The sequence below is a fragment of the Chiroxiphia lanceolata genome, chromosome 3 (assembly GCF_009829145.1).
Source record: "Chiroxiphia lanceolata isolate bChiLan1 chromosome 3, bChiLan1.pri, whole genome shotgun sequence".
In the NCBI taxonomy this organism is placed as follows: domain Eukaryota; kingdom Metazoa; phylum Chordata; class Aves; order Passeriformes; family Pipridae; genus Chiroxiphia; species Chiroxiphia lanceolata.
Window position 1 is genome coordinate 89864228 of NC_045639.1, and position 22954 is coordinate 89887181.

The 22954-nt window shown below is 35.3% G+C and overlaps 1 protein-coding gene across 1 annotated transcript in view; it reads left to right on the plus strand.

Moving 5' to 3' along the window:
* Positions 1–22954, plus strand: part of EYS (eyes shut homolog) — an 852398-nt gene that overhangs the window by 573871 nt on the left and 255573 nt on the right. The window contains exons 33-34 of the mRNA XM_032683211.1: positions 2875–3065; positions 4769–4860. Coding sequence (XP_032539102.1) covers positions 2875–3065; positions 4769–4860 — 283 coding nt within the window. The remainder of the gene's footprint in view (positions 1–2874; positions 3066–4768; positions 4861–22954) is intronic.

Consider the following 22954-nt stretch of genomic DNA (forward strand, 5'->3'; position numbering starts at 1 on the left):
TTTTGTGGATTTCACAGAAACCTGGAGCCTGCTAAATATTTTTCAGTTCTTTCTCTCATTAACTCTTTCCATATTTATGGACAGAGAGCAATTGTAGCAATTTTACTGCAGATAATTCTTTTGTGAAGTTCTCTGTTTAGGAGTACAAACATATTTCCCAAAAGAAGCCAAACTAGCCTCAAATACATGCAATAATGGATTGTATTGGTTTGCAAGGCATCATCACTTGTGGACATATAAAGATAAATAGAAATGGGTGTCATTTAGAATAAAGTCCATTTTTTATCTGCAGTGCTTGCTGCAATTATACGTAGAAAGGTAAATGTGGATGCCACTAGCTTGTGCTTGTTTGGTCTTCCTTGAAATTTAGTAGATAATCCAGTCTGTCCTCAGATTTAGAGTATAGCTTCAGGAATCATGAATAAACTGGTTTTTTCCCTTACCCACCTTTTTATTCTTCTCACAATTACAGATTTTACTCTTTTGTGAGATCTAGGGGTTCAGATGCCTTTTGTTAGCAAAGCACTGAGGAGCTGACAACTTTATTATATTGGGACAGTGCAGAAAAAACTACAAAACAATAAAAACAACCCACTTACAAAAAATTGAGAAGGTGACAGAAGGAGTTAGGACTGCAGGAAAGAGCTATTCTGTGCAACTTTGCTGTCTTTCAGCCAAGCTGATCTTCTAACTGGAGTCATGAAAAAGAGATATCAGTATATCTCTGATCTATATATACAAGAGGTTAGATATCAGTATCTAAAGAGTGTGGGGATAACTGAGAGGTTCCTTGGAAGAAGCAAAACCATGTGCAGGAGCAGTTCAGGGCAAAAGGAATGAGAGAAAGATTTAGAGCTCAGTGGCTAGCTCAGGGAGGAAACCAAACAAGAGTTAGGGATTGGAGATAATTCTCTAAAATCTTTCCTTGGAGAAATTGTCCTGTCTGTAAAATTTAAGACAAAAGAGGCTTTTTAAAGATTAAATACATTTAAAATTATGAGGGGTTTTTTGTTGTTGTTTTTGTGTTTAGGTTTGGGTTTTTTTGCAGCACTGGTCATTGATTGGTATTGCTTGAAATTTTTGGTTTATTTTACTGCATGTTCTATGTGTGTGTGTAATACAGATTTTCTTATAGTACTGAGAATTTCTTAAGGGCTTTGTTTGGGGTTTGACCACAGTGACTTTGACTTTGTAAATAGGTTTCTGAAAAGTCATGAAAGGATAAAATTCAGCATATTCTTACAGTGATATATAGGAGTTCAACATCAATAGTTTTTATTTTATCCAAGTATCATTGACATTGAGAATTTTAGCACATATAATGATGTATTTGCTATTGAAGTTGGTGTCACAACAGATTAAAATTTTGTCTGTTTTGTAAAATAGAAACAGATCTGTGACCTTCAAAGATACTCAAAATCCCTCTTCAGATGATTCTATGACATTTGAACAAATTGAAATAGAATTATTCAGTTATTATATTTTGTATATTGTATCTAAGTTCATATTGTTGTACTGATGTTTTTCACATGATGGGTGAATTTTTAGTATTTCTTTAAATTTTTATCTGTTTCATAAAGTTGATCAAACAAATAATTGTATGCTGTGTCATTCAAATGAGACTAAAGCATAAACCTGCTCCTGAAAAAATAAAAATACTTAACTCCTCTTGTCACACGGATGTTAGGGGACCCACATATTTAAGTCCTTAAAAGCACATAAAGGTGGTGATGTGAGGCTCAGTTTGAGTACTTGAAAAGTAAAAAAAACTAAATGCAAGACTGCATTTCTGTATGAATGGGTACCCACTGTTCATGAATACTCTTCCCTTGTAAAAAGACAACACAGTGAAAGAGAGAAGAAAGGATGGAAAGAGAAAGAGAGGGAAGGGAAGAAAAAAATAAAGGAAGGAAGGGGAAGAGAAAATAGAAGAGAGGGAGAGAGAAAGAAAGAGAACGAGAAACAAAGAAAAATGAAGAAAATAGAACAAAACAAAGAGAAACTAAAAGAAAAGGAGAAAAAATAAATAGAAAGAAAAAAGAAAGGGAGGGAGGGAAGGAAGGGAATGAGAGGAAGGAAGAAAGAAAAGAAGGAAGCAGAGAAGAAAAAGAAGAGGATAGGAAAGGGAAAGGAAAAGAAAGAAAAGGAGAAGAGGAAAGAGGGGGGAAGAGAGAGAACATAAAAAATAAAGGAAGCCCTTTTAAGTGTAGCTCTCTTATCTCTGATGGGCTTGAAGCTATGATTCCACATACCTTTTCCATTTAAATAAGAGCTGCATGTGCCCTTGCAAGGTATAGCACAGGGTGCTGAAGGGTAAGAGATATCTAGATAAATCAAACAGACAAGCTAGATGTAGTCACAATGGATATTTCCAGCTTTCACCCTAGCCCCACATTGTCTTAGAACAAAATAGTTGACGTATTTGAGATGTCACTTTCATAGTTAGGCTGTAGAAAATCTTGCTCCCTTTCCATAGCATGTAGTCTCTGTAAAGATTTCTAACCCATTCATTTCTGGATTTAACTTTAATTAAAACACCTAACTTTGAAAAAAAACTGTTCTTGACTTATGTTGAGCCAAAGCTACCAGATATGTACCAAGTGCTATTATCTTCATAACCTATTCTTTTTTCATGCACTGATCCTACCTACCTGCTTAATATAATTTGACCAAACCTTTATGTGTAGTTTTATAAACATTTTGTGTTATCTTTGACAGAAGAAAACTAACATCAATTTTCAGATTCGTGTCTGTCTCCTTGACAGATGTAAAAAAATACCTTATATCTTTGCTACCATTATCAGAATAAGAAAACAGTGTGTGAAGAAGAAAAATGTGTTTAAAACCTTATATCTCTCAAAATTCTATTTACAGATTTTAGTTATGCTCGCTATTATGGCAATTCTTACCTGGAATTTCAAGGCTTGCATTTGAACATACAAAACTTCATCCATCTGCAGTTTAAGACCTGTAATCCTTATGGACTCCTCCTAAATATTGAACAGAGCCCAGAAACAATACAACATTTTTTAATTCGACTTTTCATCAATAATGGTACCTTACAGGTAAGGCCTCAAAGTATCCCACTGAAAGAGAAGTTAATAAAAGTAAGGATTTGTAAAAATTTTAATATTTTTTTTCTTTTTCTTACTGTAGAAGATAGTAAATAAATCTACAGAGAATCTTGACATTCTTTAGTATTTTAAGGAAAATAGTTATCAAACTTGCTGTCTGTTATGGCCAATTCATGACTAATACAATTAATATGTCTCATAAGAGGTGGGACTTAAGGAAAATCTTATATTGATTATATTTGGAATTTCATACAAAAAGTACATATTAAAACACAACAATAAAGAATGTAGGTTTTGTCTTTCGAAGTGATAATTAAGTTATTGTATTTAATATATGAAGCTTAAACTTACTGAACCTCATGTACAGCTTCATTAAAATTATCATAAGGGAGGCTGTAGAACTGAGTGAAGTGTCATAGGAAAATTTACTCTGTGTGTCTGAGTAGAAACCTTTAACTTCATTTATTACTTAAACCACAGTTCCATATGATATGTCCATGGCTTTCAGGAACAGACTAACTAGGAATACATTTGTTTATAAACTTTAAGGAATAAAACGTGACCGTGATATATCTTTGTCTTAGGCAAAGAATTCCTTCTTTTCTGAGGAAGAGCTAAAACTTGAGCTTTATGAAGAGATAGGCAGATACTAAAGAGGCTATAAAAAGATATTAAAAGAAAAATTACTTTTCTCACATTTTTTCCTGCTAAAAATGTCCAAAAGTTGACCTGTAAATATACCCTTCTTCTGTAAGAACCGTGAAATGACTGTTAGAAAGGGCATATTTGAATTATATTTGCCTTATGTTTAAAAAGCATGACCATACTAAATAGATATATATAAAGTGAAGATAAACAGAAAAAGAAGAAAATAACATTTTTCTTTATTGCTTTATGTTGTGATTTACTGTCTTTTGTTATATTTTGACTATCTTTATCTAAAACAAATGAGATTTAGTCATGGGAAGGAAGTTATCAAAGGTTTAGAAAATGTTGACAACTTTAAGTCCATCTCACTTGTATTCATGGTAATGTAATGATGAAGAAAAATATTTTTCTAACACATCATAAGCACCATAAAATATGAAAGTACTTTAATTGACACAAATCTATTCAGAGATCCCAGTGTGTCATGTTAAAACTAATTGAATTCACTTAATCATTCACAAAGCTGGTCAATTAAATGTATATTTAAAGTCCAGTGAACAAATAGTTCTAAGCTCACAATCAAGTTACAATTACAAGTAGACAAACCATGAAATCAAGTGCTTGTTCACATTAGTATAGGAAATTAAATGACGTTCCAAAATGCCCAAGCCTGCATGCTACATTACGTGTTTGGAAGCGTAAGGAAGCCATAAAACGGTAAGTAAAATTCACCCATGGCCAATGTTAATTTCAGATGGGTTGCAGATGGTCAATTTCTTTGCAATTCGGAACCATAATATCTGGTTGTACAATGTACAAAGATTAAAGCATTTTCATGCAGGCTAGGAAGCATGTATGTGTACTTGCATATTTCTGGCACAAAAGACTTCGTGATCCAAAACATTTAATGAAACATTAGTTTTCCTTGATACGCATGACATCCTTCAGGTTTTTATGAAACCTGCTATTTTAAAACTCAAGTTTCTAAGCCTGCAATTGTTTAATTATTAGAAATAATGTAATTAAAACTTTTTCTCACTCTGCAGTACCAGTTTCTATGTGATGAGGCAGCAGAAGTCAAAAACATCACTACCACTGCTAGAGTGGATGATGGACACCAGTATAAAGTGCAAATTAGGTAAGTTTACTGTTGTCTATATTCATAATTGTTTCAAAGATAATATAGATTTGGTAGTTAGTAAATTGTAAAGATATTAAATCTCATTAACTATGAATGATACCTGAACATGTGCAATAAAATCATGTTATGGCAGTGTGGATGACAACAGAGTCTTGGAAAGAATTTTAAAACTACAGTACAGTTGGACAGTGCTCATCACATCCCTGATGTGCTTAGAGGAAATAAATTTACTCTCATTGAAATCAGGTACCATAGCAAACATAAACATTCAGTCAGGGAAGATGTTGCACAGTATGTCCATGACTTCCATTGCTGTCACTGACTTGCAACTCATAATAGGATTTATTATTCCTGTGAAAGGAAGAATACTTCCAACTGAAGAAGAATAAAATGAAAAGAAAATGAGATAGGTAGTAGGTTCTTTGTACATAGATGTGTCTAATGACCAAATATCTGTGCTGAAAGAATCTACAGCCTCGGAAGAGAAATTCTTAGTTTCAATTTATAGGAAAGTTAGGCACCTAGTGAGCTCTCCAGGTGCCTAGTTCCTATTAGGCAGCTTGAAATAGATCCAAGTCCTCTTTTCCAGTAAGAAGAAAGAAATCTAGCTGTCTACTCATCTCTCAGGAGTAAATTACTTCTTAAAAAGTTTGTGGAGGAGTACAGGAGGAACAAAAACCTTTTACTGGAATAAACCTTTTATAGCTGTATCTGTCCAAACGTAGTTAAATGAAAAACTTTTGCAGGGCAACAATGGGAAACTAGTGGTGAGTGTATCCATTATATTGTACCTTGATGCCTCAGGTATGGCAGTGAGTAGTCAGTGAGACTGACAACACAATTTGTTGCTGCATTTCAGCTATTGTCTCTTTCATAATTTTTTTCCAGCATGGAAACCACACTTAAGCTCCAGACCACACAGTAACATCACAAATTAATGTAAGGCACAAAAGCCAGTAATTCACTGCACTTGTGTTTGTCACCCAGAAAGGGAATACCATGAACCAAGCCATGCTAATGGAAGCTAAAAGTAAGTGTAAGGTTCTCTCTTACCAGGAAGAAATAGAACACAACTATCTCTATGACACTGATAAAAGTAGGATTCTCTAAAATCTAATAACATGTGTCCTGGTTATAACTCCCTTTCCATGTCAAAATAGAGAAGACAGATGTTAAAATTATTTTTAGACAAGAGATATAAATATCATAAGGCATTAAGCAGCTTCTGTATGAATAGCAGCTAAATACTCAAGTGCTCTGCAAGTCCGTTAAAGACAACTAAGGGAGAATGCCAAAGTGGAAAAGAAAGTGGATAAAGACTGGAGACATAAAATTGCTAGTTAGTTAACTAGTTTAAATCCCTTAGAATTCAGTTGTTATTCTATTTTTGTTCATTTTAAGAAAGATTTAAGATCCTGAAGAAAACAATAGCATGAATACCTGAACCCTCAGCAATGTGGGAGAACTTAAAATCAGCCTTTCCTCTGGTGCTGGAGCATTAGAACTGTCATGTCATGGTCATCCCTCAGAGATCCATTAATTTCCATGGTGCGAGTACACTTATTTTATGCATTTTCTCCCCACTCCATTGAGCAGAAAAGAAGTAGAACCTGTAAATCAGGTTAGCTGGAAAGAAAAACAAACTAATTTCTATTTTTTACCTTTTCTTTTGAGCCTCTTCTTTCCTTTGCAGAGAAAATACACTCTTTCAGGGCAGCTCAGGCAATGGCCCACACTGATTTTTGCTACTGAAAAAGAAGGAATGCATACCATTTTTGTGATTCAGGTTAATTACTGAGCAATTAATAGTTAATCATTCTATTCACTTTAGAAGACTGGAAACTGTTTTGGACATTGTTTTAAGATGACATTCTGCAGATGACACCAAGTTGGGAGAGAGTGTTTATCAGCTCAAGGGTAGGAGGGCTCTGCAGAGGGATCTGGACAGAGTGGATTGATGGGCCAAGGCTAATTGTACAAGTCATACAGTTGAGGGAGCTGGAGCTCTTTAGCCAGGAGAAAATGAGGCTGAGAGAAGACCTTATCGCTCTCTACAACTTCCTGAAAGGTGACTGTAGTGAGGTGGAGGTCAGTCTCTTCCCCCAGCTAACAAGCAATAGGACAAGAGGAAACAGCCTCGAGTTGCACCAGGGAAGGTTTAGGTTGGATATTAGGAAAAGAAAATATTCACAGGAAGAGTTGCAAAGTATTAGAACAGGCTGCCCAGGGAAGTGGTTGAGTCACCATTCCTGGAGAGATTTAAAAGTCATGTAAACATGACAGTTAGGGGCATGGTTTAGTATTGGACTTGGTAGTGCTGGTTCAATAGTCAGACTTGATGGTCTTAAAGATCTTTTCCAACCTAAACAATTCTGTGATTCTATGATTCTAACATTTAAAACCTTAGTGACACAGATGTCAGAAATATTTGGAATTGCTTCTTACTGTCATCTCAAGCATTTTCACATGTACATCAGTTAATTAAAAAGATATATGTGTTGTATACATAAAAACTTCACGTTTTTTTCTTTATTGACAGTTGCATATATATTGTTGACAATTGGCTTTGACAGAGTCATTCTCGAAATATGCATTATTTGTATAAAGTTAGCATTTAATTTAATTAACTGCAAAGTAATACAGCATAGTAAGATTTTAAATAACTTTGAAGGGAAATTACTGTAACTTATTCAGCAACTTTCTAGAGCTTTGAAACATTTACTCCTTTAGGAACTGGTTTTCAGTGACATAAGTAAGTTTTGAACAATGGCATCTGGGAAGTTGGTGAAGGCAAGATGAAAATGTAGGAGATACTGCATATTCTAACAGTGGATGTGCAGAGAGTGGAATTTTCTTTGTTGTGCATATGTTAAGTATTATGAACAGACATCATGTATAATAATAATAAAAAAATAGATTTTGTAATTTTTTTGAAAGAAAATGCTAATTCCTACTACTTAATGTAATCCTAATTGTTTGGAGCTCTTTTGATGTAGTCCTATGATGGAAAAATTTTTGTCTTTCCAATTCACTAAAAGAAATGCATTTCAGCTACTGAAGATAAGCTATCTTCAAATATACTACCTCTACAATTTCATACTAAATGAAACAAGTAGACTTAAAAGTAGTGAGAGTTGTGTAATACAAGTTGAAATACAGTGAAAATTAGATAGTGATAGTATCTTCCTTTTCTGCTTACAGGGGAACATTTTATTGCTTCCTTTATCCAAAAGAAATAATTATGGATGTGAATAAAAGAAATGTCACACTTTCTAATGTTTGCAAATAAACATGCATATTACTGTCAGACTGCTTTATGCAGTTCTCATAGTTCACCAGAATAGTCATGCTGAAAGTCATTATGATGGAATATTTTGACTACAAAAATTTAAACACTTTATTAAATTTGGATATAATACAAGGACTGGATTGGCATCAAAATCTGGGATATCTTGAATGATTTGGGATAGGATATAACACTTTGCATCGGATTAATCTAATTTATGGCATTGGCTGCTAAAACCAACACATTGCCAAGGTTTACCTCAGAGAAGTGCCTGAGAGTTCCATTTTAGATGTAAACTAGTAGTTGTGTACTAGGTCTATTAATGAAAGTCATTGTAGCTGTTTCACTCATATGTCTGACTACCATTTTGATTTTCTTTAGAATGTTACCAGGGAAGTGAAAAATGCAGTGAAAAATGGATATGGGCAATATCCCAGAGGATTTAGATTTCTGCAGGATATTATGAAGGGTAGGAAATTGTAGACTCGCACTGGAAAGTTACATGTTTGGTTTTGTACTGAACACAGAGTTATTTGACTGGCAATGAGGGGGATGTTCTGCCACAATCTTCTCATTCCAGCCCTTAACTGCCCTTATTAACTGCTTTAAGATTTATCTTCTTCAATCTTTGTCACAAAAACCAGTTCATAAAATAACATGTATCGCAGAAACTACCCAAACTGCAGCAGCAATATTAGAAATTTGCCTTTTCTTTGTCCACTCTTCTGCATTTCAGCAGCAATTATCTCAATACTAGTAAAAATAGTTTCCTCAATTAAATAAAATTTTTTTTTTTACTTTTAATCTCAAATCACAATTGCCCATTGCTTTAGCAAATCTATCCACTTTTAAATAGGTTATGCAGTAGATGTCATGAACACAACTTCTTTCTTCAATGTGACTCTGTCCACTATGAAATTTATTTTTAATCAACTAAGACCATTTGGATTAGAAATCTGGTCTAGGTGTTCCATCAATCTAGAAACTGACTACAAAATCTGGCAATTGCTTTTTAAAGAGTGCATTATTCCTCTCCTTTAATTCCTGTTGTTTGTAATTTGAGCTTTGCAGTAGTTACCTACAGAACTTTTGAGGATAGATTTTCTTGCTTTTGAGATGTAAAAGTTTTCTGATTCCTCTAGTAAGAAAAAGATCTTTCCAATCATGCCATAATGCAGCACATGCTCACTCTGGAGAGACTGTATATTGCTTCTTTGTGACAGCTTTTTATGAAGGTCTGAGAAAATCCATGTGGTGCAAAATATGTTGTATTATTATCCTTCAGAACATGCTACAAAGTTCATATTTTCCCTTGGGCTTTCAGGGAGGTAAGATAAGCAGATGATAGATAAAGTGGTTAGCAAAACCTGTTTGTTTTTTTGTTTTGTCTTTGGTTCTTTTTATTTCACTTTCATTGCAAATTCCTATTTTTATTTTATCGCAAAGGTGCAGAACATTGACTTTCATTGTTAACATACCAGCATATAGGTGAAGAAATCATTCATCTGTTGTGTCATGTACCGTGTAAATGTCATATACTCTTCTTAATGAAAATATACTTAACGGGCCATATCCTCAAAAAACAGTGTAAATCACAAGATATTATTAGCAATGGCTGCTGCTTAATTAGAAAAGTGTATTACATATTAAAAAAAATTCAGTAAGAAATGTATTCTTGATGTAAAATAGCTTCAGGGTCTTTTAATTTTCTGGACCTCTCCCAAGGAAGGTGTCAATGGATTTGCATCAGCTGCAAGATGTTTGTTGAAATACTTGGGACATAGCAGGGTTAAGCCTGTTTTATATTATTACCCATACAAAAAATTTAGGAAGTTGTTGGATCTCTAAACTGGCCATTGACAGGGTCCTCACAAACATGCTTTCTTAGCCATGGATATGCTGGTCTTTTTTTCAGTCTCTCCTAAAATGTGTAGTGTAAAATTAGGGTGAATGAAATACAACACAAGTGTTGAATTATCTCATGATTTCTAATTTTTATATGGTCTGAAAGTTCTCTCAGCTCAGTGGGGCTTACTTGAAAAAAGACCAGTTTATTACAATTAGTCCAACCTATTTATGGTGTATTAACACTGGCAATAAAATGATATTTATATTTCCTAAATTCCACTGTATCTTGAGTCCTAATTATGTTATATCTGCTACTTAATGTCCAATATACGTTTCAGAGAATGCTAAGTCAATGAAAAAACTGATTTAAGAATACAGTTTGGATATAGAGGTATTTTCATTTAAAATGGAATGGAAATTATGATAATTTTGGAAATATTAATACTGCTGTCAAGACTTGGATTTAAGGTAGAAAACAAGAATGGGTTGATCATGAAGCACCAAGAAAATAGAAGGATTCTTTTATCAGAAGGTTTTGGACAGAGATAAAGAAATTTAACTTAAAATACTTTGGTAGCTATCACACAGATAAACAGGAAGAAGTGAAGCGTATGCCCTGAAAGGGGTATTATGGAATATTTCTGAAAGGGAAAAGATGTTGACTTTGCAATAGTAAGGATTTACTTTTGGCACAAGTAGTTCAAAAATGGAAAGCTAGTTTCTAGGGGCTGAAGATTTCTGTTACACGGTGACACTACTACTACTCACTAGCAGAGCATGACAGTGCCAAAGAAAGAGTAATGCTGAATTAAAGCAGCAGAATCAAAGGAGGCTCTGATTTATGAACTGTGAGATTGAACTCAAATAAGAATCAAAACACATTAAATAGAGGAAAATTTTGAAATCTTGCTAGTCAAAATATATGTGCTCTCTAGTTCATTCTGCTACCATGTACCATATATTTAGAGAGAATTAAGTAGATTTTAATCCTTTCACAGATAAGTAGAAGGGGAACCAAGCCAATAATATTCCCTCTTGTGACTAATTTTATTTCTTACTTTATCTCATAGATACTTTATAATTTAAATGTACTTTATCTTCCTATTTGGCAGTCAAGTGTTTAAAATAAATGATGGCACTTCTTAAGAATAAATGTTCAATCAATAACAGTTTTCAGCTCATATTATATTTTTGTTCAACAACCCCATGCAGTGCTACAGGTTTGGGGTGTCTGGAAGGCTACCCAAAGGAAAAGGAACTGGGTGTGCTGATCAACAGCCAGCTGAACATGAGCCAACAATGTACCCAGGTGGGCAAGAAGGCCGCTGGCATCCTGGCTTGTACCAGATATAGTGTGGCCAGCAGGATCAGAACAGCAATTAGCCCCCTCTTATCAGCACTGGTGAGGCTTCACCTCAAATCCTGTGTTCAGTTCTGGGCCCTTCACTGCAAGAAAGATATTGAGGTGCTGGAGCATGTCCAGAGAAGGGCAACGAAGCTGGTGAAGGGTCTGGAGCACAAGTCTTTCAGGAAGTGGCTGAGGGAGCGGGAGTTGTTTAGCCTGTAGAAGAGGAGGCTCAGTCTCTACAACTACCTGAAAGGAGTTCATAGTCAGTTGGGGCTCAGCCTCTTCTCCCAAGTAACGAGGAATCATGACTGGGCTTTGCAAATGAAGACTTGGGAAGGACTCTACCCATATTTGCTACGAGTGCCCTGGGGGCTAAAGAGACCAATGTGAGATAAACAAGTCCAGTTGCAAAAGGTACAGCAGAAGGACTCCTTGGATGATGTCAGCGAGACATGATTCTTTCTGCATTGTCTTTTCTCCTTAAGAGTGATCCTGCGTGCGTTCTCAAAAGAAGCAGCAGCGTTATAGATAGTGTGTCTCCAGACCTCCAGACTGGAGACCAGAGTAGAACAGTGATGAAGATCAATATGGCCAAGTCTGAGATATTGTTTCAGGTAGTCCTTGTATCTTCTCTTTGGGGCTCCTCTCATGTGGCAGCCAGTGGCAAGTTCACCATAAAGCAAGATTTTAGGAAGGCAGTGGTCCTTCATCCTTGAGACGTGTCCTGCCCAGCGCAGCTGTGTTCTCAGCAACATGGCCTCAATGCTTGTGACTGCTGCTTGTTCTAGAACAGATGTATTGGTCACATAATCTGACCAGTGGATGTTTAGGATTGTACGGAGACAGATGGAAGCATTCTAAGAGTCACAGGTTGTGGCGATAAATGACCTGTGATTCAGACCCATATAAAAGAGTAGACAGCACAATGACTCTGTAAACACTGATCTTTGTACTTTTCTTCAGGTGTTTATTATGCCAGATTCTTTTATGAAGTTTTCTGAAAGCTCTATATGCCTTTGCTAACCTGTTGTCTATCTCTCTGTCAATCTTACTGTCTGAGGAGATGAGGCTACCTAGGTAATTAAACTGCTGGACTGATTTGAGCTCTGATTGGCCAATGGTGATATGAGGATGATGGAAGACTTCCTGAGGTGCCGGTTGATAGAGAACTTCTGTCTTTTTTAAGCTGACTTCCAGCCCAAAGAACTCAGTAGCATCTGCAAAGCAGGATGTTAAACACTGCAGAGCTGCTTCTGTGTGAGCGATGAGGGCGGCAGTGTCAGCATAAATCAGCTCCTGGACAAGATTATTTAAAGTCTTAGTGTGGGTCTTCAGTCACCTTAGGTTGAATAGGCTTCCATCAGTATGGTATCGAATGTAGATACCGTCCTGATCATCGAGGTCTGCCATGGTCCTTTGGAGCATCATGCTGAAGACTGTGAATAGGGTTGGTGCAAGAACGCAGCCTTATTTCACACCATTCTTTATTAGAAAGGGCTCAGAAAGTGCATCACCATGTCTGACTTGGCCGCACTGATCCTCATGAAGTAAGATGATCATTTTAAGGAACTTGGGGGGACATCCTAAACGTTCCAAAATCTGCCATAGACCTTTTCTGCTCACAGTATCAAAAGCCTTGGTGAGGTCAACAAAGGTTACATAGAGACCTTTGTTCTGTTCCCTACATTTCTCTTGCAGTTGTCTGAGAACAAACATCATGTCTGTGGTACTCCTGTTGACCCTGAAACCACATTGGCTTTCAGGTAGAAGTTCTTCTGCTATAGTGGGTATTAGTCTGTTCAAGAGTATTCTTGCCAGGATTTTGCCATCAATAGAGAGCAGAGTAATACCACAGTAATTTGAACAGTCTGATTTATCTCCTTTCTTCTCATACACTGTGATGATGACTGCGTCATGAAGGTCTGATGGTAGTTCAACTAGCTCCCAACAGAGCACCACAAACTCATGAAATTTAGCATGGAGTGCAAGGCCCCCATGCTTCCAGACTTCAGGTGGAATTCCATCAACCCCAGCTGCCTTGCCGATTTTCACCTACTGTATGGCCTTAAGAGTTTCTCCCATAGTAGGGGCAATATCCAAGTCATTCTTCACTGGTTGCTGTGTAATGCACTGAATTGCTGAGTCTTGAACTACACAGCTAGTACCGAAAAGAGTCTGAAAGTGTTCAGACCAACAATTCAGAATGGAGATTTTATCTGTGTGTAGCACCTGACCCTCTGCGCTGAGTAGAGGGCTTTGGACCTGGTATGTAGGCCCATATGCTGTTTTCAAGGCCTCAGAGAATCCTCTGTGATCACCTATATCTGCGCATAATTGAATTTTTCCTGCTATATCGATCCACCACTTGTTCTGGATTTCATGAAGTTTCTGTTGGAGCTTGCTGCATGCAAGACGAAATGCTGCTTTTCTTACATGACAAGATAGTTGTGCAAGGTGTGCTTGCTGAGCAATTCTCTTCTTCCTCAACAATTCCTGGATCTCTTGATTGTTTTCATCAAACCAGTCCCTGTTCTTCTGAAGGAGAACCCTAAGGACTCTTCAGAGGACTGCAGGATGCTAGTTTTAATATGTTGCCAAAGTGTTTCAGGAAGAGAGAAAAATATATAAACATGGCCTATGATCTTCAAGCCTAGTTTGAAGGTTTGCCTGAAAGCTGTCTCTTACTGTAGCTGGTTGAAGATCGTTAACTCGGAGTCCCCTCTTTGGGATACTGCCCCTTTTAGGACTGAACTTAAGATTGAAGTTAGGTTTACAGCACACAAGTCGATGATCCGTTTGACATTCTGCACTGGGCATCACGCGGGTATGATGAACACTGTGAACACCTACGTGTCGCACTAAGACATAATCAATGAGGTGCCAATGCTTGGATCTAGCATGCATCCAGGTTGTCTTCAGACTATTTTTCTGCTGAAAGATAGTGTTGGTGATGGTAAGCTGCTGCTCTGCACAGAATTCTAGCAGAAGGTGATCATTATCGTTGCAGTTTCCAACAACATGCTTGCCTAATACTCCTTTCCAGGCTTCAAAGTTCTTTCCTACTCTGGTGTTGAAATCACCAAGGATAATGATCTTATCATCTGTGGGAACCTTTTGGGTATAAAATTTATCTTTTTCAGCAGGGTCAGCTTGGAGAGTTGGGGCATATATACTAAAGAAGACAATATGTTGCTTGTTTTGTAGTGGAAGGCATAAGGAGATAATGCGGTCAGAATGACCTGTTGGCAGATTTTCGAGTTTAGGAACAATAGAGTTTTTAATCATGAAGCCAACTCCTGAGAGATGCTTTTTGGTTCTGGGTTTACCTGACCAGTAAACTGGCATGGTGTGTAACCGGCACCGTGTTCTCTAAGGCTGCCTTCCTCATGGAGACAAACTTCACTGAGAGCAGCAATGTTGAGGACAAGAGGAAATGGCCTCATGTTGAACCAGAGGAGGTTTAATTTGGATATTAGGAAAAATTTCTTCACAGAAATAATTGTTAATCATTGGAAGAGGCTGTCCAGAGAAGTGGTTGAGTCACTATCACTGGAGGTATTTAAAAGATATTCAGAGGTGGCACTCAGGGACATGATGAACTTTCCAGTATTAGGTGATGGTTTGACTTGATGATCTTAGAGGTCTTTTCCAGCATAAGTGATTCTATTATTCTATGATAATCCTCCCTTTTTAATGCGTTTGGACACTGTGGAAATAATGACTTTGTGGACACTAGAGAGGAATAGCAGCATCTCCCTAAGAACACAGATAAGCAAACTGATCCATACATAGACTGAATACTGAGAAAGCATTGATATCTGATTTTGAAGAAATATTAAGGAAAGTGGTAGGCCATCAATGAATTTATACTTACCCAGTTTGCTTTGTAAGTAAGCATGGATTTCTGTAGCTGAAGATCATTTTTGTTTACAGAAATAAGTTTAATTTCTGTGTGCAGAAATAAGTTTCAAGTACAGTGTATCACTGCAGTAATATTCTATTAATCTTAGATATTTTTAAAAAACTAGTTAGGTTGAATTATTTTTTTCTGAAAAGAGAACATATTAAACTTCAATGGTAGAACTACTTTATCACAATTATGGATTCTACTATTCTTTGAATTATCTTTATCATGAAAAACAAAATTATATTGTTTTTCTAGATTCAAAAATTGTTAATTTTTTTCCTTACTTGCAATTGCCTTTCTTTGTCTGCCTTCATTAGAAAAAACAAAGAAACAACATGCCCTTTTTTACTGACTGCTGCATATCACTAAATGCCATATCTGTTAGAGATATTGCCTCAACAATTTATGTATTTGCTGGAGGCTTTTCCTCAGGACATGTCCTTAGCTGGTTCTCAGTTTGAGAGTATTTAAATTCCATTCTATCCCATGTGATCTATACCATATCTCTCAACTCTGTTGTTCACATGATTAATTTCACAGAACATTCATAATTTTCTTATCAAAATAACTCCAATTGCTTATTTTAAAACAAAGTAGTAACAAAATTAGCTGACTTTTTTAATATGTTTTAAATAATTTTTCCTTATAAAAAATAATAGAATGTAACAGTATCCTATTTCTGTAGGGATTTTGTTTTGAGGAAAGCAGATCTAAAATGTATAATACACACAATCCAGTACTTTCTTTTATACACTTAAATGTACTGAGCGCTTTGATTTCCTAATCAAAGTGATTTTAAGAACTCATGTTTTCACATGTGATAACAATGTATTTTATACAATAGATGCATATTAATAAGGAGTAAATATACTAGGTATCAGAAAGGAAGCTAAGTGAAAAAAAAAACAGTATAGGAATTAAAAAATAATTTATAGAATTTCTTTTTCCCTCTATGGATGAACATGTTACATCATTTGAACACAGGAACATAAGGTACCATTTCTAAGATAAAATTTCTAAAATTTCTTGGGTTTAGAGTTTCAGACCACCAAGGGACCGCTAGTTTGACTTCTTCTATGTTATAAATAACCAATATTTTTTTCAGAAAGACACAAACTTCAATTAAATGAAGCCCTTCTATTTTTAAAATATTTTCCTAAGATACGCTTTACTGTGGTCACCTCTTCCTAAGCCCATAGGAATGGTGGGTAATTTATATGTACAGATCATTCTGTTTGACAAACCCCAGCCAGTACTTCTGTGAAAAGCTAAAAATAAAAGGTGGATAAAGATTCCCTTCTGTCCCTGCTAACCCTATGTCTCAGGTATGTGACCCTGACTGTAAGAGCAAGCAATGACAGACATCTGAGAGGTGTAATTCACTCTCACCTCAAAGATTTTTTTACTTCCTATATATACTTTCACCAGAAAACTCAAGCTCTCTAATTTGAGACAGGTCCCAGAGAATGGAGAAATAAAAATAATTAGCCAGTTCTACACATTGCATCCAGAAGCCTGAAGGCATAAATTTTTATTAAAGTCATCATACTGTGGCAAATGTGAGGCACCATGAGTATCTGAAAGATGATGCAAACCATCCTTTTCTCTACTGAAGAAAGAGGGATATGCAGAGAGCAGGACAAGTATAGCTGTCTTGTTTATTCAGACAGTGCTGTGTGAATACTGTTACTTCTACTTAGTAAGAAGGAAGCTGTCTTTCTACTTTATCCCACATGATTCCCTTTCAGTCTGAGTTATCTGTAGGCAGAGAGATTGTACCTCTTCTGAAAGCAAATAAGCTTTGTCTCCCTGAAGGGCAGGATGGAGCTTGCAAAGAGTCTGCAGCAACAGCACAGACTGAGAAAATCCTGGGAAAAAAAAGCAGCCTGCCTTCTGTAGGTGGCAAACTCTAAGGGGAGCCTTGTAAGGACATCGAAGGAAGGAGATTTTGTTTGGGACCAACTGTAAAGTTAGAGAATAAATTTGCTTTCAAGGCTTTCATTAAATCTATCACACTTATTGCTACATTTTTATTATTTAAAAAGTAACTCTTTAAAAATCTGATTATCTTGTGGGCTAAATAGAGTCTATCTTTAAAGAAGAGGCTTGTTTATGGGTTTTTTTGAGAAATCATTTTAACAAAAGGGGAACAGTTCAGAATACCTTCAAAGGGAGACATGGCTTCAGGAGACATGGTTGTTTTTACCATGTTTAAACTGCTTTATTCTCCTTCTTTCTTTTTTTGTCTACTAACTAATGTTGCCAGAGCTTATACAGAGTCCTTTAGCTAAACTGCTAGTTAAACCACACCTATAAATGTATAAGAAATGCCAGCGAGATGATCCAGGCTCCACAATATCTGTTGTACATATTCGCAGTCCTCCATTAACTTCAGAATTTCTCTAAAATGTTAGCTTGACACTAGTCTTCTTAAAATGATCAATTTAATTTTTCTTTCAGAAACAAGACTTCTTCAGTAAACAACTATGGTGTTCTACTGTTGATGATACATGATCACAGCCCTTCTGAACACTATGTATTAAAGATATAAGTTCTGCATTGCCAGACATGGAAGAATACCTTTTGCAATTCTGAAGTCACTACAACAATTACTTTATTCATTCTTTGAGCACTAAGATTTCACAGAGATATTAATATTAATATTTCCATATCTTGCAGTTATTTTTCAGAAATTGAGAATAGGGAAAGTGGACTTTCTGCTTACATATCTGTCTCAATATACAAATGAACTTGCACTAATCAAATATTCTAATAAAACAAAAGTTTAAATCTTACTGCACTTTTTTGCAGCTAAATAGCATTATTTTATTTTCTATCAATGCACTGTTAAAAAAAAAAACCTTAATGGAAATAAAAAACCATAATGAAATTGAAGCTTAATATGTTGTACATGTTTTTTAATGTGCATGCTCCACAGAGTGGTTATTTTTCACAAACTTCTTATGAGGCAACAGAGAATAAGCAACTGCCTTTTCCTAACAACATCATTGAATGCAGTGGATTTAATTATACTAAATTGATCATAATAACAGTTAATAGCAATTTAATTCCACCAATTAGTTTGATACAAACTGTTGTTTTATAGTCTCTTTAAGATAAAAGCTTACTTAGTCATGCCACATCTTGAGTACAAATCATATTCTAGACATCCTCAGAACTCTGTAATCAAAGGAGACACTCAGACATTAAAATTTAGCTCCCGAAAAAGACAAATCTGTGGTGTATAGTAATATATTCTTGTTCAGATTACTTACCTAAACAAATACTAAAAATATTCCTGTCATAGCTACTTTCTTTTGCTTTCGATCTCAAAAGAGATCATTAGTGTCACTTCTAAGAATGAAAATTTTCTGCTTCTGAAACAACTTCTTGCAGGGACAAAAACGTAAAAACAGTAAAGTAGGATTCTAGTAACAGGCAACATACCTAAAAATTTGTTCTATATTATTTTCTAAGGAATATCAAAGGATGCTTATGGATACTACAAGTGGGTTCCATATTCTATGGCTGCCTTGGCCCCATGTTACAAGTATAGAAATTAAATTAAGGAGCACACAGACAGGTACAGAGATCAGAAATAATGTTGACCTGCAGAGTTGATGCAAATAGGAATTTCCATCATATGATTATCTTCTTATTCAACAGTCTTTCAGTTGCACTATAAATTAATGTTGCAAGTCTAAATCCAGCTCTAAACTTTCAAGGGTCTGAATGCTTGAATACACTACTCTCATTTGAGCCAAGCTTTTCACTAAATGACACTTTATTTACATCTACAGTTTAAATAAGTGCATATTGTTTTCTAAGTTTAATTTCTGTAAGTAGTATTTAAGGTTGGTACGATAAGAGCAGCAAGAAAATTGAAGCAGGAAACTGCAAAGACAGAAAGGGCCAGAGGCATAGATCACTGTTTTTTCTCTAGCTAACTATATAGTAGTAAATAAAACTGAAATCTGAAGGCTGTTCTCTGGACCTGAGGCTAACTAGATCCCAGGTCGTGTCTAAAAAAATAACTATGGTAAAACATTTTGTCAACATGAGTTTGGAATGATTCCTGAATTGCACTAACAGCAAACCTTTTGAGTTTCAGAATTGGAGGTGATAGCTAACCTCAGTAGCAACTGTAACAGGAAGAGTGATGACTTTGTAAAAATATGGATGATTACATGTCAGGATGTGAACTTATGTTGTGGACCTATTTAGTGTAGTAGTGTAAGTGTAACCTCTGTGAAAAGAAAATGGGGTACTGTATTTATTTATTCCTTAGAATATGAAACAAATTTTATTTCCTCCTCACCTTGTATTATTAGAGAAATTTACATCATTAGCTTCATTTTTCTTATTTGTTTAGTTAAATCATGTTCTAAGACCAGACCAAGAAATCAGCTTCAGGCCCAGTAAATATGAGTCTGCTGTCAGAGGGAATGAAAAAAAATATGTTGTTGGCTCATTAGTTCATCAGCAACATAAAAGTGTGTGTTACTTGTTGTCTCAGTAGGGCAGAGTCAGCACCAACAGATCTGCGCAGCCTAAAATGGTGCATCTTGCAGCAGAGTGAAAATTTAATGACTGTGAGTGTAACTGGTATATATTCTATCTAAATAAATCTACTGCAGATAATAAGAGATTCTGCCTTACTCTGTAAATATTAGTATGGGATTGCAGGGATTTCTTTGATGAAGAAAGGTGTCTCAGGATTGTAGAATTGTAGGATAATTCACTGCAGAAAGACTTCAAGAGGTCTCTGGCCCAACCTTATACTCAAAGCAGGGACAGCCAAGAGCTCAGATGGGGTTGCTCAGGGCTTTATTCAATCATGTTTTGAAAATCTCCAAGGGTGAAACCTGCACAACCTCACTGATTAGAGAGGTCTAGATGTTCCATTCCTGAAGGTGCCTCAAACACCCTTGCAAAGCTATAAAGACTTCAAAACCAGTACTGAGTCAAAATTGATGCCACCTTTTAAAAGCACATTAAGAAAACGCAAAATAATAATCAAATGTAATGAAAATGTTCTCAGCTTTAATTAAAAAATTGTCTTCAATAAAAAAGCGGAACTTAGGAATTATTATTTTTTTAGAATATGTGATAATAAAAATTCTTTACATCTGGGCATTCACAACTCGTATTTGACATAGATGTTTTCAAATATCGTATTGCTTTTATTTAATTGACTGAATTCCAATATTACATCCTAAATAGTTCAATGGTTATTAGTTAATTGGTTTTTATTGTTTAGCATGATCACATTCAAAGTGAAATTTCTAGAGACAAGTGAGTTTCAGCCTTGTTTCTAGAACAGATTTCCCTTTCCTATTAGAAAAAACAGGGTCAAGAATTTTTATTCCCAGCAAGACTGCACAGCATGACTGACACTTAATACTTTATCTGAACATCCCCCTTTCCCTCCTGCTCTTCCTCCATTTGTTTTGTTACCTTTTTGCCATTTTATGATAATCTCAAAAATGTCATTTAATCATCACTGAAAAATGTCAGAAAGTAAGGACATTCTGTAAAAGGATTTGGATTTCATACAGACACTGTCATGTTTAGGTACTGTTATCCAGCAGTTATCAAATTATTGTCTGACCTTTCCATCCTTCTAACCTGCGAGACATTGGGCGATAGATTTAGTACTGTTTAGACAGAATTCATCTTCAGGTTATAATTAATAGGCCAATATTTAATCATTACATTTATGTGATTACAAATGAGGAAACTGTGAGCTATTACTGCTGGCTTAGACTGAGGCACAATTACTGGTAGCTTACCCAGCAAAAGTGCTTGAGAGTTGCTGTATGCATTTCCACATTTATAATTATGCAAAAAGCTCTATCATCTTACTTGACCTTTAAAGCCCCAATGTGCTGATTGTAGGAAAAGTATTCTAAAAGACTGATGGAAATTTCATACAGTGCGTATATAACCCAGTGATTGTGTCATCAGCAAATGCTAAACAATAAGTTTAAAGTTGTTATTCTAATTTGGCCAGACCTTGCTAGATTCAATCAAACACAATCAGAGGTGCATGGCTGACATTCTAACAAGCTTAGGGTGAAGGCAGCTGGTGCTTTGAATTGCATTAACTCATTTTCTGACAAATACTGGATATTAATTTCAAACGGTTTTTTTATATAGGCACACAAAAATCCTTTTGGGTATCAATCACACAAGCTATTAAAGACAAGGTAACAAATCTGTCTAAAGCTAATGTGAAAAGAACTACATTTGTAAATAGGGTGTTTGTGTGATAGAAATACATACATGGTCATGTAACCAGTTACAGTGTTAACATCTCAAAATATGTAGAAGTAATAGTAATTAAAAAAAAATACAGAAAAGATGTTTGAGCAGGTTTACTTCATTTAGCATGTCTGTAAATTCGTTACAAAAAAAACTCCTGCCAGTTCCATTCCTGACCCTCTTCCACTCCATCTTAAGTTGCACTAAAACAAGTTTGATTTAAAGTGTTTAAGAAATATTGCTATCTTAATATAATGCTTTTATTCACAATTACAATACCATTTTATCAGGAAGGGAAGAAATTTTAAATATTTGCAAAATTATAATTGTTTCCTTAGAACTCTCACCTCATCTTTCTTCTGTAGAATGAAAATATCCAAGATGTCACACTGGGTTCAAGCCTTAGGAAAACCTGCCAAATCATTACAAATAGAGCTAAAGAGAATGTATGTGACAGTTACACACATTATCAGCAAACTTCCTTTGTAAGCCAATAACGAAAATAGTGTGCTGCAGAACCTTGTGTGTATGCTTAGACATACAGCCATTATATAATATCTACAAAATATGTTAGGAAAACATTCCTTTCCTTGGTTTCAGTTCTAGATATATTTAGCTCCTCTTTCTCATGCATGTTAGCCATTAATCAGCAAGTTCAAAAAAACTTGAGAGGAGGAAAAAAATTTCCATAAACTGATCCATTAAAAAATTATTTTTTAGTCCACAAAATCAAAACTCTAATTTATTTCTTCACTTAATTTTTATTTTAGCAGCAAAACAAATTTTTTTTTTCTTCATCTGAAGTTATTTACCATAGTATGGATGGGCCATTTTTCTTACAAAAACATTTATAGGCCTTTCTGTTAAAGAGATAAAACTATTTTGCATAATTTTCTACAAGTATCTCAAAACAGAATTACAGGGAAAACATAGAGAACTGTTTGCAAATGTTGCTAATGTTAGCTCTCAGTCCTCTCAGTTAAAAAACTATAGAAGACCTTATCAAATAGTATGTGAGAAATCCTTTATATATCATCATCTGACAGAAAATAAGGAAGAAAACTTAATAAGGAAGAAATGCTCTTTTTGTAACTAAGAAGTTTCAGCAGGTAATTTTGCATTGTTAAATATAAACTGAATCATACTTTGTGTATAACATTCTACTTAAATTACAGACTGTTGCTGTAATTGAGCTATAGTTTTGGAGTTGTTTTCCTTATGGTTTTGGAGGGGTTTGCTGGATATACTATTTTCACTATTTTTATGGTACCTATTTTACAAAGGCACTTTAGTATTTTTAAACATATAGCTGATTGAACTCTGATTTGTTTCATTTAAAGAGAGAAGGATAGACTGAAAGAAATTTCTACATAAGAGACTTATTTACTTCTGATATTTCTTCACTGTGCTTTCTTACATGAAGATAAAGTGCTCACTG